Consider the following 14,339-nt stretch of genomic DNA (forward strand, 5'->3'; position numbering starts at 1 on the left):
TATATATATATAATGTAATATATATATGTACATAAAATATATAAAATGATAATCTATTTTTTTTTTAGAGAGTTGGTTTTCCGTAACACCAGAGGAAATAGCAAAGGATATAGCAGGAAGATGTAGATGCGATACAATTATTGATGCATTTTGTGGTGCAGGCAGCAATGCCATTCAATTTGCATTTACATGTGAAAGAGGTACATTTATCTATATAAAACTTTATCTATGTAAGACAAAAATATATTTACTGATTGTATTTTACAGTAATTGCCATAGACATCGATCCTAATAAAATTAAGATCGCTCGGCATAATGCAGGAATTTATGGTGTGGATGATAGGATAGAATTTATTATTGGAGATTTCCTGCAATTAGCACCACAGTTGGTTGCAGATGTCGTGTTTTTGAGTCCGCCATGGGGCGGTCCTGATTATATAAAGAAAAAAGTATTTGATCTCGAAAGTATTATGCCTCCCATTGGTGGAAGAAGTATATTTGAAGCAGCAAGAAGAATCACTCAACATATGGCCTATTATCTTCCTAGAAATTCAGATCCTCTGCAGGTAAATAATATGTTTGCAATAATGTAATAATTAAATGATTTAATTGAAATTTTACCATGTAAACTTGACATTTATGTGTCTAAAAACAAATGTATATAATTACAGATTATAATGTTAACTGAAAGATATAACAAAGTGGAAATTCAACAAAACATGTTCAATGGGAAGTTTACTGCTTGTACAGCTTACTATGGTGAATTGGCCAGGACGTAATTTAAGTGATGAAATAAGAAATATTTTAGTTCACATTATTTCGACTTGCTTATCAGAACCAAAATCGTGATATTTCTTTTCAGTTAAGAAAGTATTTTAACTCGACTCTGTGAGAACTGGAAATGTACTATATATTTGGAAGGATAATGTAATTTATATTTTACAACTTCCAAATTCTATTAACTTACATTTTTTTATGTACGTTCTTCCATATATACATATATAATTTTAATTTTAATAAATATATCTCTAAGAAAAAAAAAAAATATGATATATTTAAAATTTTTTATTACTTAAGATTTCATGAAATTTTTAAATAAAACAATGTGAAAATTACTTAATTTTTATTTGTAATGGAGAAATGTATTTACAATGTTCATGTGAAATGAAACAAAAAAAAATCCGAATATGGCAAAATAAAGTTTTTGAAATAGCAAGAAAATAATGGATCTGAAATAATTTTAATATACCATACATTATCACACATATTGTATAATAAGTTCTAATTTAATTAGTAAGAATAATTAAAAATGGAGATCATAAAAAATAGTAAAAACAAATTTTCGAAATTCTGTAACACAATTTATTTTTATTTCATTTTTTAAAAATTATAGTTACTAAAAACATTCTCGAATTTAAATTAGAATTAATTCTATAATATACGTTTCCATATATCAGAAAAAATATCACATAAACATCACTTCCATCAAGACATTAATCTTATTTTTCTTTCATTAAGCTTTTTTTAAAAAAAATAGTAATATTGACTAGCTTTTTTTACTTGTTTGTTATTATAATGTGTAATATTGTGTTACTTGCTTAATTGGAGGACATTTCATTCGGCATTAATTACTATTTTATATATTGTAAATTTCACGAATCAATATCGATATTTGTCACATTTGTTTCTTCAATATCACTAGTTGCTATGTTTGTCTCTTCAATATCAATGGTTCTAATACTTCTTTCTTCAGGTTCTGCAGGTATGGTTATACCACCAGTGTCTATACTTTCTTCTTCTTCTCTAGGTATTTTTAAGAAGCAATGCATTGTCTCGTCATCCTCTTGTTCAATAGAATCATTTTTGTTTAAACTTTCTCTTGTTGATAATGAACCTTGGAGATGTTTCGATGGTATTTGTATCGTGATGGTTTGAGAAGTGCCATCAGCAGACGTTGAGGAAGACATCAAATTAGCTTCTAATGTATCTCCATCTTTCGAAAAGGCACCTAAACAGCTATAAACTAATTGCGCTGCCGCAATGTTACCGGGAAATACTTCGACATTCTCGCTATCTGCATGTAAAAAAAACAGTAAAGAAGTATAAATAAAGATATCTACTAAACAAGAATTGCAAGCAGTTCAACAAATTTTAATGTTACCTTTTTTCTGCACATTAGATTTTATTAAACCTTTTTCATGGTCACCTAAGTGCTGGATGTAACTTTCATTTTTCACCGTTTTAAAAGAACACAGATCGCATGTGAATAAGCCAGACATCAAAGGATGCCTCGATTTTAAATGATTTTTATAACTGCTACTCTGTATCGCGCTATATGAGCAATGTGGACATTTATACGGTCGAAATCCTGTAGTGAGAAATTAAGTTACTCCATAATAATTAATTTTGGATGTAATATAACTCACCTGTGTGTTGCATAATATGCCGTCGTAAGGTATTGTGATCTCCAGTTTTGTAATCACAAATCTCGCAGCTGAAAGGTTTATCTCCTGTATGTTGACGCAAATGCATTTGTAACATTGCCTTTCTGGCACTAGCATGACCGCAAACGTTACAAACGTACGGACGTAACTTGGAATGAACAGCTTGAATGTGATTCTTTAAACATTTTGAATTCGCATATGTTTTACCACACATGTCGCATGTCTTAGAAGTATACCATCGAGTTACTTCTAATGTTTTGCGATCTAAATGCATTATGCGATGATTACGTAACTGGCTAGCTTGTTTGAAACATTTCTCACAATCGGGACATTTGTAATCACGAGTATCACTGTGTACCCTCATGTGCGTCAAGAGTTTTACCATGGTAGCACTTTTGTAGACTTTACAAATTTTGCAGGTAAACAAGCCTATGTCTACATAAAAAAAGAGTACATAAAAATGTGAATTTTTTCTTATATTATTTATCTTATATTTACAAACCAATTTGGTGTTTCTTCCATAAATGCAAGTTACATTGGCGCCACTTCGTAAACTTCATATCTCGACATATGGTGCATTTAAATGTTGTTGCAGTTTCAGATTCTGTATGGTAAAGAATATGTTGCTGCATAATTTCTTCCGAGGCGAATTTGTATTGGCAGCCCTGATAAGAACACCTTGCAAAAATTGCACGTTTAAATATAACAAGTAAAAGATTTGTTCTACATAATACATATTTTTTTGGAGAATTACATACTTGACATTTCTTTCCGCTGACTCTATCATTTTCCTATTACGCATATATTCTGAATTTAAGGTTTTCGAAATTTTTACTGGATCTTTTTCTGCTTCATTGCTTTCAATATGTTGAGCCTCATGTTCAGTTACCAAGCTAGGATTCGTTAGGTCTGTCAAATTTTCTTTTCCAGCCTCATCACTCGCAATATCTGTTAATTGATGATCCTAGAAGAAATTTCTATCATATCGTCCAGATAAAAGTAGCCTATCTTTCAAAAATTAAAATTTAAGATGATTACATTAATCATGTGTTCTTTACAGTCCTCAAAAGAATGGAAGCAGTTGGAACACTCCGCACACATATAAACTATTTTTACTTCATCCATTTTAGATTCTTCCTTTGGCTACATATAATAATAAAAGTAAGCCAATTTTTATATTGCATTATTTTATATTGCTTCTGCTAAGCAAAATACAGTTACTTTGATTAAAATTGTGTGAACTACAGTTGGAGTCTAGAGATCTACTTACTGTAATATCTATAGTAGTATTTAAATGTAGTTTCTGAATGTGATCTAATAATTGTATCTTGTCCTGAGACAGGTAAGTACACATCTTGCATTTAAAAGCAGTCACAACTTCTAAGAAATCACCGACGTTAATGTTGTTATCTTGTCCAACGAGATCTTTCACTGCTTCTTCTGTAGCGACTTCATATTGCTCCTCAGTTTGTCTGTATGGACTTTCGATTACTATATTCTCATTCTTGATATAATCATTTTCGTTATTTTCCATATTCTTTGACATCAAGAGTGCCTTTTCATTGTAACTCGTTTGTTCTACAGATTGCAGGTTGGTACCCACCTCTTCAATCACTCCATTCTTAATCGCATATACCTGTCCATTCAAACACACTAATGAAATCGGTTCTTCTCCACTGTCCAATTCACTTCCCTTAGCAATATCAACTGTAGTTTGTTCTTCACTCACTGCCGAATTCTTCATAATGTCTGTCGGTGATGGTGCAAGTTTATAAATGTATCTTGTACCATTTATGTCATAGCTTAAGTAAGATATGTCATTCATTTCTTCAGTCATTGCTGATGAAGAATCGTAGAATAATCTGATTGAGTGTCAACACAAACGTTCCAAGATGTTTACACGATTAATTTAACTAGAATGTCACTCGCAACACAATTTCAATCCATGAATCACTTCGGCTAAAATCTGTCGTAATATCCTTTTTTTTGTTCTTAAAACAAAATTCCAATTTTATGTTACATCTTATATAAACTCTATTATGTAAATAGTTTAATATTACGAGTTCCAATTTAGAGTTTAAACAGTCCCGAGATAAATGTGAGCGCGACAAATTACACGGATTCGTTTCAATATTCACTAATTATATCCATCGCGAAATACGCGTAAACACCTAAATGTATGTACATATATGTACATGCAACATCAATACGGAATGATGAGGTTATCTCTGCGAACTCTAAGCACTATTCGAGATACGCTGCCGTCTCCGCAGAGACAAATCGGACACCACGCGCGATGAAGTTGAAGCGAGGAGATGCACTCGCGAAGATATTCGAATTCTATTCGAATTCAAAATCGTGTCTCTCACTTAACACCTCGCACACGGCGTCTGGTTCGAGATTTCCGGCTACGGTGATTATGCTGGCGCGCGGGAATTGCGGAAAGTGACAAGAGAATCACCGGTGAGGCGACGCACGAAAACACGAGTTTAGTGTGCCTCTCTCATTCTGTCTGGAGCAAAAGTTATCTTGCATCACTTTATGCTGAGTTCAGGGGCTCTATTCTTGAAAAGAAACGTATGCAAAAGTCTAGGGAAATACTATAGTATACAGTATACGTGACGTATACTGTAGCATTCCCTAAACTTTTGTATACGTTTCTTTTCAAGAATATGACCCCAGATTCCCATTCGAGTATCACCCAAGTATCACTCCATCCTTGTTGTTTATCGAACGTTACACAAGGATAACATGACATCTGGGGAGTACCTAGATAGGAATCTGAATACGCCTTTATATATGATAGGGATAAGCAGGAGACCGTAGATCTGTTCTTTTCAGCTAAAGTTTTTGTTCTTGCATAGTTCGTCTTTCTTCCTTTTCTCTTCAGGTTGGAGAGAAAAAAAAGGAAAGTGAACCGTGCAAGTTCAGCTAAAAAGGAAGCCTAATGTGAACACACATAAGCATATTCATGCAACCATTGGGTACATAAAAAAAACTCTATAGCTTATGTGAACTATAGATTTTCAGTACTGGCAGTAAATTTGGAACGCACTCCATATCCTCGATTGTGGAAATTTTGCGCTAAATTTCGAGGTAGAATTATCGTAAAATAAAAAATATTAATATTTTAAAATTAAACATACATATATTAATCAATAGTTTAAGTCTGTTTGATAACATTATGATATTTGTATATACTGTACATTTGGAGTAGTTTATACAACTTAATAACAATTTTCTATATGCATATATTATATGTATAATTATAAAGATTATTACACAATTATAATTACAATTTCTCAGAATAAAAAAGATACAAAAATAATATATTTTAAGGACTTGCCATATTTTGTCTAGAATGTTTGGGAGTTCTCTCTGCATTTTGTCTAGCAATTTCAGGAAAGAATTGCGAGTTATATTTTTGTTTTATAGCAGGTTTAGGAGTTTTTGGTGCTACAACAGGCATTGGTTCACCCCTCACTTTGGCCAACAATGCTTCAGTTCTTAACTTTTCACTTTGTTCTCTGAGTAATCTCTCTGCTCTTAATTTTTCTATATTTGTACCAGTCTCACTTTTATCCTCTTTTTTCTCTGAATGTTTATGGTTTTTCTTATGTTTTTTATCTTTATATCTACTGTGCCTTTCATCATTGGAATGAGAACTATCAGAATCACGATGCTTTCTTTTAATGCTCTCTGTTTTTACTTTTAAATGATCTTCAGATTTAGAATGCATAATCTTGAGATACTTCTTTATATCAATCATTGGATCGTTTAAGGTTTTCTTCTTTATTTCTATCTCCACGTCTTTCTCTGTATCCGTTAATCTCTTTGGTAATTCTTCGTACCAATTTTTTTTCCCAGTTGCTTCGTTGGTATCTTGTCCCAAATATGTCAAATATCCAATCTGTTTTTCATATTTCTCTTTCTCTTCCTTCTTTTCCTTCTCATGTTCTGTATTAGGTCTACTATAATCAATTTTTCCATCTTCAAGCTCAGCAAAAAAGTTGACATGTTCTATTTTCTTGCTAGAAGAACCTTCAGTTGTTGACCGACCATCGTACGTGGATCTTGCTCGATGTCTTAACAAATCTACTCTTGCTTCTGTTTCCTAATGAAAAATAAAAGAACTTTGTCAAAATTAAGCCCATACCTAAAAACGTCCAAAAATAATTTTTGATAGTAAAATACGAGATATACATAATCGAAACTTTTAAAAACAATTTATCACGTACTGCTTTCTGAATTCGTTCTTTCTTAATCCTCTCTTCTTCTGCAGCTTTCGCTTCGTCTCTCCGTACACGAGCGATATTCTCCTTCGTTCGTACATGCCACCTGAATGAACACAACAAACAATCAGTTTCAAGATATATACAAATTGAATGCATCTGTCTTACCTTTTCTTCGGTAAAATATTCATTGTCAGCGAACCTCTCAATATAACAAAATCAGATTGCCAGGTTAATTGCTCCAATTGCTTTAGACGATCCAATAGATAGACATTAACAAATGTAAACAAACTTTCACAAACGCATTAAACCAAGATCTGCGATTTTCTGTTGGATACAATTTCTGGACAAGATCTTCCTGCGATTTTCTGATTGGATACAATTTCTGGACATGTAGATGAGATTTTATCTCTTGCAGTTGGCAGCTCGTGAAAGAATGTATAAACATATGCGATTTGTACCGTATACATCAAACACATTTGCTGTAATCGAAATCGAGCACGTGCCTGTGCACGAAGAATTTTTGTATTTACGTTTCTGTTAAAAAGTAAGTATATATTTTTATATTTGTTGTTTGTAACATAATTTGTGTTTTTATTAAAATTTGCCACAAATGCTACTTGATTTTTGCATGTGTACTTTGATCTAACCGGCATAATAGAAGATACTATTCGTGTTTAATTAAACACGAACAGTTAAAGAAAATTATTTACAATTGTGTAAAGAAAATTGAGAAAACTATGTAGTTTGAAGTATGAAACGCGCGCGCGCGGAAAAATGATAAAAGGTGTTATAACCTCAAAATAAAGTTGAAGGCACTCATTGCTCATCGTTCAATAGAAACTACTAGAAAAAAAAAACTATGCTATTCGCGTTGTTATAAAAGTTGATATTTTAATATATTTCTGAAGGATTGTGTTACAAATACTTTATTTTTATGAATAACAAAATAACATGTATCTAATACATTTTTTAAAATACAGATTACAGATTTACATCATGGCTGCGACAATGCCAATAAATCCCAAGCCATTCCTAAATGGTTTGACAGGGAAACCAGTCATGGTGAAATTAAAATGGGGCCACGAATATAAAGGTTACCTCGTCTCCGTTGATGGATATATGAACTTGCAGCTTGCAAACACTGAAGAACATATAGAGGGCAATTGTACTGGAAATCTTGGAGAAGTACTAATCAGGTGTAACAATGTTATGTATATAAGAGGAGTAGAAGAATCAGATGAAGAGGGCGAGATGAAGGATTAAAACGACAAAAATCTAATACTTTAATTTTTATTATAATCCCTTGTATTATTAAGAATTAATTTAATTCAATAAAATCATTTTATTTCTTATGAAATGTTGTATACATATATGTAAGCACAAGTACAATAGTATCTTGAACCTGTCTTAACATGGTTTTGGTACATTGGTTACTATAGGTTTCGGTCTTGACTTAAACAAAAGTTTCTTTCTCACAATAGCTTTCACAAAGTACTCTGTTTTTGTCGTAGTTTCCTCCTCCATTGTCTCATCTCTCGTATCATGATGTTTCTCCAATACAAGCAGTGGCTTATCAAGTGTTACTTCTTTTCCATGTAACACGTGAATTCCGATAATTAATATAGGTACTCCAGTTTTTGTGAAGTGAAGATCGCCGATTAATTGATCGCCTGGATTATCAATCGTTTCGAATTTTAAATCGCCTTGGAGATCTATAATAGCCCAAGTTTCTATGTTTCCGTCTCTAAAAAGAAATCACTAAAATTTATTTGATATTCAAAAAAAGTTTATTCGATTTTCATAATAAATAAAATGTTACTGAACAAATTATGATTTACCTTTTGATCGGCACGATCATCTTTGTTAGGTTAGGCACTAAAATGGCGCCAAAAATTACGTTTGTAAATCTAAAATCTGTTTTCTGTGGCTGAACCAGTGTACACTTTTAGAACTTAAAGAAAGTTCTAGTACAGGAACAGAAAACAGTCTCTTCATGGAGTGAAACATAAGTATTCCCTAGGAGCTAGTGAGAAATTGCATTGGAAATCAGCGAATTCTAGGGCGCGGAAAGACTGTGAGATTGCCTTCGATTCGACATTTTTGTGCATTTGAAAATCTAATGAGAACGAAAATGTTGCAACTTTTTTGCAATTTTTCTTAAATATACATATTTTTTTCCAGTTGTATTATTTTTCTGTATATTTTTCTATTTGTAACAAATCTATGAAAAAATATGATTGTATAATTATATTTGACAATTAAATAATGATTTTGATTTGCTTTTGTCAAATTCGTAATAACGTAATGATATAATAAATATATAGAAGAAAAGCGGGCCTATTATGAGATACCGAGTTCATTTTGGATAAATGCTAGAAGTCTATAGATAGAATTTAAACAAATAATAGGTCATTTTGAAGGGAATTTAATAAACTTTAAGATAACGTTATAAAACAAAATAAAATTTAAATTTAATAAAATTAAATTCAAATTCCATTTTTTTTTTGAAAATTAAAGAAATGTGAGCAAATCAAAAAGTCAAAAAATTGTGCTCCTAATATGAGATGCCCCGAGAAATCGATAGTAAAACGCAAAGTATATCAATATTGCAATTAAAAAACTTTATTTAATGTTTCTAAAATACAAACAAACACAGCCAGCGTGCGCGAAAAATGAGTATGTGATAGATTATACCCAGAACTCGTTTTCAGGTAGTTGGAATCAAGCATCGCAGATATAGGCATTCAACGTTCATCCCGATTGTCTTTTTTATTATTGTATAATAACATTTATACTTTAGCAACGATTTTCACTGTAACATACGAGCATGGATTATTTCATATTAGGAATATCCTGAGTATCTCATATTACGATTTCCACGCCTTATTTTACGATTATCAAATCTAAGTTCTGTATAATTAAATAATTCAACATATTCCGTATTTTTATATTAGTATGACCTTACTGTATTACATGAAGAATTTATTGCCAAATATTTATTTATTAAATAACAAACAAGGTTTAAATGCTCATCTCAATGAAACTTGAAGACATTTAAATTCTAAAATCTTGTTTTATAATGCAGGCATGATCTAATAATGAATTTTCTACTAAATAATTTTCAATCCAAGAGCAATAAATTCATGGTAGAATTAATAGATCGTGTTTATTAATTTAGCAGAAATGCCGCTATCTCATATTAGGCGACTATCTCATAATAGCAGGCTTTCCTCTATTATTATCCATACAAAACTAAATTATAAATGTCAAAATCTAAAATAAAATTTCTGATAAATAATTTTGAATAATTTTATCGAATTTGTAAAATTGATATTATAATCGCAAATTAAATTATAATTAAAATAAAGAGCCTTTACAGAATATTAATTTGCACTTGCAAAAAATTTGTGAAAATACTTGACGGATGTAAAGATAAACGTATGTAGGTATAAATAGGAAAATTTAATCATATAAATAGATTGTACTTCAATTTGATATCACGCATATTTGTATTTCTATTTTATTTTCGATTCTCTTCTCTTCACACTGAAGTAAGTACATTGGACGTAAATCACAGCACACATCTCCGTTTAAATAAACATTCATACATCATCTGTAAATAGCGTGTACACGTAAAAGTACAAATAAATATTCGTAGGTGCGCTTGTTAATCGAGAATTACTGTCGACATGACAGTATCATGTAATCCTTTCCGAGATTCGTATAGTTAATAATAAAATTTGTGCCTGCGATCACATATAGCACTTTACAGATACACTTATTGTTTTCATTTTGTGCACAGATCTTAAATTAAATTCGCCAAATTTCGCGCGATTTGAAACGTGGAAATGATATAATATCGATACAAAAAATATAAATTTCGAAGGATTATATTCATAGATTCAACTTGAGATCCGATTTGAACTAGGTTTGAATCAGTCTTTTATTTGAAAAGCGCTTTTCAAACCACGATTTAATAAATCTGATTGGTTCAATCTTTAGTTCAAACTTAGCTCAAACCTGAAATGAGGATCAATCGTGGATCGATCTACGACTGTATGAATACGGATCGAAATGATCTATGACAAATGAAGAATGAGAAATGAATGAGACTTGTCGCAGGAGCCGATTTGTATGAAATGAGATTCGGTGTTCGATCGTTCCTTTACGCGATCTGACGAGATAAAGTTGATATCGGAGTTCGCGATTATCGTGAATATTTCACAAACAAGTTTTCTTTCCTTTCCCCTTAATATTTACATTCAGGATCCAGGAGCGAGCTTTGTACGTGTATGCAGATGTACAGTAATCTTATACATAGCCAGAGCTTTGATTATCTATTCTATGTGATTAATCGAGAATTAGGCGATAAGTTTGGGAAAGATGCGCTAAGGCAATATCGCTCGCAAAATTATGCGTGCTTACATCCGTTTGCGTAAAATGTATATGTGCAATACGTACATATGAATATTTTTATAATATGTACAAAAATCTATCATATATATACATATAATATCTCTAAGAATAGTACAAAATATTTGAGGAAGATAACTGCGCGGTAACGATTAGAAATAGGAAAGTGATACTTTCATTCATGTTATTCTAGATGTTATTATGCCTCTTTTATTCGCGCTACACTCTAGAAATCTTTAATTCTTCGTACGAAACGTCTATTCTTAGATGAGAAGTAGGAAACTTATTAAGGAGAAGGTGGAAAAGTTCTACGTGTAATTGTGCTTTTTATAGTTCGTTTCCTGTTCGTAAAAAGCGTTGGCCTCTAACATTAGTAGCATATATACCTTATTTGTAAATTTTCTAATTCCGGATCGTATACTACGTTTAAGAGAAATAGAATATTAATATTTTTTTTATTAATGGTATTTAAAAAATGCATAATTCTTAAATAATATATCATTACGTAAAGATTTTTTGAAAGAAAAAATTTATAAGAATACTGTTTTTAGGACAATTTAATCTTAATAAACATACTTTAATTCGTTCCGATGAAAGATTAAAGAGTTATAAATTTAGTTGTAAATATTTGTGAAACAGATTATCATAGAGATTTCGATGTATTAATTCAAAATACAAATCATAGATCATAAATATATTGAGTCCTAATATTTTTCTTTTTAAATTATTAAAGTATGAGAAAAAGCTGGTTATGGATTCAACAACTACTTCAGCGGACGGATAGATTTTATGAAAGCGAGAAGAAGTTCCCATAAGTGTGAGAGATCTACATATCAATTCTTTTATTACGATACTTTCGTGAAAATATATCACCTAGAAAAGCATAATAGTAACAATAGCATTATTTATGCTGCCTCTATTAACAGCTAATAATAATAGTAGTTAGCTAAATAGTAATGTACATGCTTTTTATTTCTCTCTGGTCATATGTATCGATGAGTCTCTATAATATAGAGTTTGATTATTCAAGAGTTAGAAATTTTTGAAGATAAAGTTTTGAAAGAATGTTTAAATATTTTCATAAAATGTATTAATATCATGAAGTAACGAGAACGAACGAATGAATTATATAATCTTCTATAATATATATCTCCGGATCATTAACATGTTCCATTTGGATGGAGTTTTCTCTATATCAATATACAATTTAAATGACTAATGAAAGGAAGGATAATGATATTGGTGATAAGAATGAGATTATTGGTATTATGTTTATGATAGTGTGGTAGTTATGGTATGTAAAATTTCGTTGATTTTATGAAAACCTATGTATATACAATAACGCCTATATCGATGTATATCATAATATCACTTCGCGAACAATCAACAGCGTTATTTTAAAAGATTTTGCAAAATGATTTTATTTTGCATAATCGAAACTAATTCATTAATTACTTTACATATCAATTCGTCCCAATTAATTGAAAACTATTCTTTATAATGATTATATTCACAATTATTAAAAATGATTGTTTTAAATTATTGGAACGAATGTTTTTAATATTTGCAAGATGATTTACAAAATTTTGTGCTCGCTTAATTTATAAAATATATATATGAGAAGTTTTAAAATGTATAAATCATACAATTGCAATATTTAAAAATGCAATTAAAATACATGCTTTTATCTTACATAACAACATATAATTTTTTACGATTAGTAGTAATGTTCGCAATTTTTTAATGTTGTACAATTCTTATAATACACATTTGCTTTATGTACACAATTTAATTATTGTATATACATAATTATAAACGTAATTTACTCTTAATTCGCATTAACACTTTAACATTTTATAGGATCTTTTCACAATTTTTCACGGTATGTTACATGATAATATAACAATTACTTGTCAACTAATTTCTAAACTATTATTTGTGGATTCGATTGAATATATTAATGCGCACTGGTGCATGCGAATACTTTTATGTATTGAATAAAAACATATGCATAATCAACAGGGGCTCAGACCGAAATTATATTATCGATACATTACGGATACATTAAAATTTCGACTGGTTACGATTACGGTCCGAAGGTACCCAACTTTCAATTTCGGTGTCGATTTCAGTTCTTTTAGTGATAACTATGTGATCATTATGGTATATAATTACCGAAAATTGAAACCCAAAGGACCCAAAAACGATCAAAATCCAAACCCGGTAACCGTTATGATAAAAAAACTGGAATCAAAAGTTGGATTTAGCGTAGGACCGTTATTCGGAATTTTTTCTGTCCGAATCCCTGATAATCGCAAATAGATAAATCGAATAAATCAGATGCTTAATGCAGATTTTAAATATTTAATATATGTATATTAAACAATTTATAATAATGCTTGTTGAGTGCAAACGCAAAGAAAAATAAATATATTATATGTATATATTATTTGTGTGTGTAGAGCCCGAATCCAAAATCTAGGATCGCGTCAATTGTAGCTAGCTGTCTCCAATGCACCTCCTCATTACGTCTTATAAGTTAGCGGAACAAAGTGAGCAGGATCAATTTTAATTAACATTTTTATTTGTTGCTAAAAAGTTGCCAAAGAAAAAAATTTTTTGCTCTGTCAATTTTTTTTAAAATGATGTTCCGCTAAAGGAAGATTAAGTTAACGGATCAATATACATATAACAAAACCAATCTACTTCAAAATAACGTAGGAATTTGTTGCTAGTTTGTTGCTGTCGAATATTTTAGTTTTTAATCCATTACCTACGAAACAAGTGTAAATAATAACGAAAAACCTCAGCGTGCTGGCGAAACATCATTTAAAGAAGAGTAAAACATTAGTAAAAAATTTGTTCGTGCTTGCTTAAAGTTTTATTCTAAGGATAATCTTTTGTAACTTCTTGCATACTGAGAGATTTTCACACCTATTATTTCCCCACCCTGGAATTTTGTAAGCAACAAATTCGTAACTTGCATATTTCGACAGCAACAAATTCAGATCATCTTAGTATTAATTCATCAGACATCAGTTCTGCTAACTTAATCTTCCTTTAGCGAAACATCATTTCAAAAAAATTGGCAAAGCAAAAAATTTTTTTCTTTGGCAACTTTTTAGCAACAAATGTGCAATAAATAAAAATGTTAATTAGAATTAATTCTGCTCACTTTGTTCCGCTAACTTATAAGGCGGTTTCTCATCCTCCATCGTCATCCTACATCGCTCAGCGCATAATCCAG

The 14,339-nt window shown here is 30.7% G+C and overlaps 5 protein-coding genes across 7 annotated transcripts in view; 2 read left to right on the forward strand and 3 right to left on the reverse strand.

Annotated features, from left to right (window-relative positions):
• LOC108755478 (trimethylguanosine synthase) overlaps positions 1-896 on the forward strand; it is a 6,421-nt gene extending 5,525 nt beyond the window's left edge. For all 3 annotated transcript variants that reach the window (XM_018498505.1, XM_018498506.1, XM_018498507.1), the window contains 3 exons: positions 69-200; positions 268-566; positions 672-896. In XM_018498505.1, coding sequence (XP_018354007.1) covers positions 69-200; positions 268-566; positions 672-779 — 539 coding nt within the window. In that variant the 3' untranslated portion in view covers positions 780-896. The remainder of the gene's footprint in view (positions 1-68; positions 201-267; positions 567-671) is intronic.
• A 672-nt stretch (positions 897-1,568) lies between these two features.
• LOC108755292 (zinc finger protein 616-like) lies at positions 1,569-4,409 on the reverse strand. The gene is made up of 7 exons (XM_018498214.1): positions 3,715-4,409; positions 3,483-3,587; positions 3,203-3,408; positions 2,947-3,122; positions 2,427-2,879; positions 2,162-2,368; positions 1,569-2,074 (listed from the first exon to the last, which is right to left on the reverse strand). The coding sequence occupies exons 1-7, from the start codon at positions 4,279-4,281 to the stop codon at positions 1,653-1,655; spliced, it is 2,136 nt and encodes a 711-aa protein (XP_018353716.1). The 5' UTR covers positions 4,282-4,409; the 3' UTR covers positions 1,569-1,652.
• Positions 4,410-5,751: 1,342 nt separating this feature from the next.
• LOC108755328 (leukocyte receptor cluster member 1 homolog) lies at positions 5,752-6,955 on the reverse strand. Its single transcript, XM_018498257.1, has 3 exons — positions 6,845-6,955; positions 6,683-6,782; positions 5,752-6,558 (listed from the first exon to the last, which is right to left on the reverse strand). Exons 1-3 carry the CDS (start codon positions 6,865-6,867, stop codon positions 5,779-5,781), a joined length of 903 nt encoding a protein of 300 aa, XP_018353759.1. The 5' UTR covers positions 6,868-6,955; the 3' UTR covers positions 5,752-5,778.
• Positions 6,956-7,123: 168 nt separating this feature from the next.
• Positions 7,124-7,990, forward strand: LOC108755351 (small nuclear ribonucleoprotein F). The gene is made up of 2 exons (XM_018498281.1): positions 7,124-7,223; positions 7,660-7,990. The coding sequence occupies exon 2, from the start codon at positions 7,676-7,678 to the stop codon at positions 7,940-7,942; it is 267 nt and encodes an 88-aa protein (XP_018353783.1). The 5' UTR covers positions 7,124-7,223; positions 7,660-7,675; the 3' UTR covers positions 7,943-7,990.
• Positions 7,991-8,043: 53 nt separating this feature from the next.
• LOC108755348 (chromosome transmission fidelity protein 8 homolog) lies at positions 8,044-8,615 on the reverse strand. The gene is made up of 2 exons (XM_018498278.1): positions 8,518-8,615; positions 8,044-8,423 (listed from the first exon to the last, which is right to left on the reverse strand). The coding sequence occupies exons 1-2, from the start codon at positions 8,535-8,537 to the stop codon at positions 8,087-8,089; spliced, it is 357 nt and encodes a 118-aa protein (XP_018353780.1). The 5' UTR covers positions 8,538-8,615; the 3' UTR covers positions 8,044-8,086.
• Positions 8,616-14,339: the final 5,724 nt, after the last annotated feature.

Source organism: Trachymyrmex septentrionalis, unplaced genomic scaffold, assembly GCF_001594115.1.
Source record: "Trachymyrmex septentrionalis isolate Tsep2-gDNA-1 unplaced genomic scaffold, Tsep1.0 scaffold87, whole genome shotgun sequence".
NCBI classification, from domain to species: Eukaryota; Metazoa; Arthropoda; class Insecta; order Hymenoptera; family Formicidae; genus Trachymyrmex; species Trachymyrmex septentrionalis.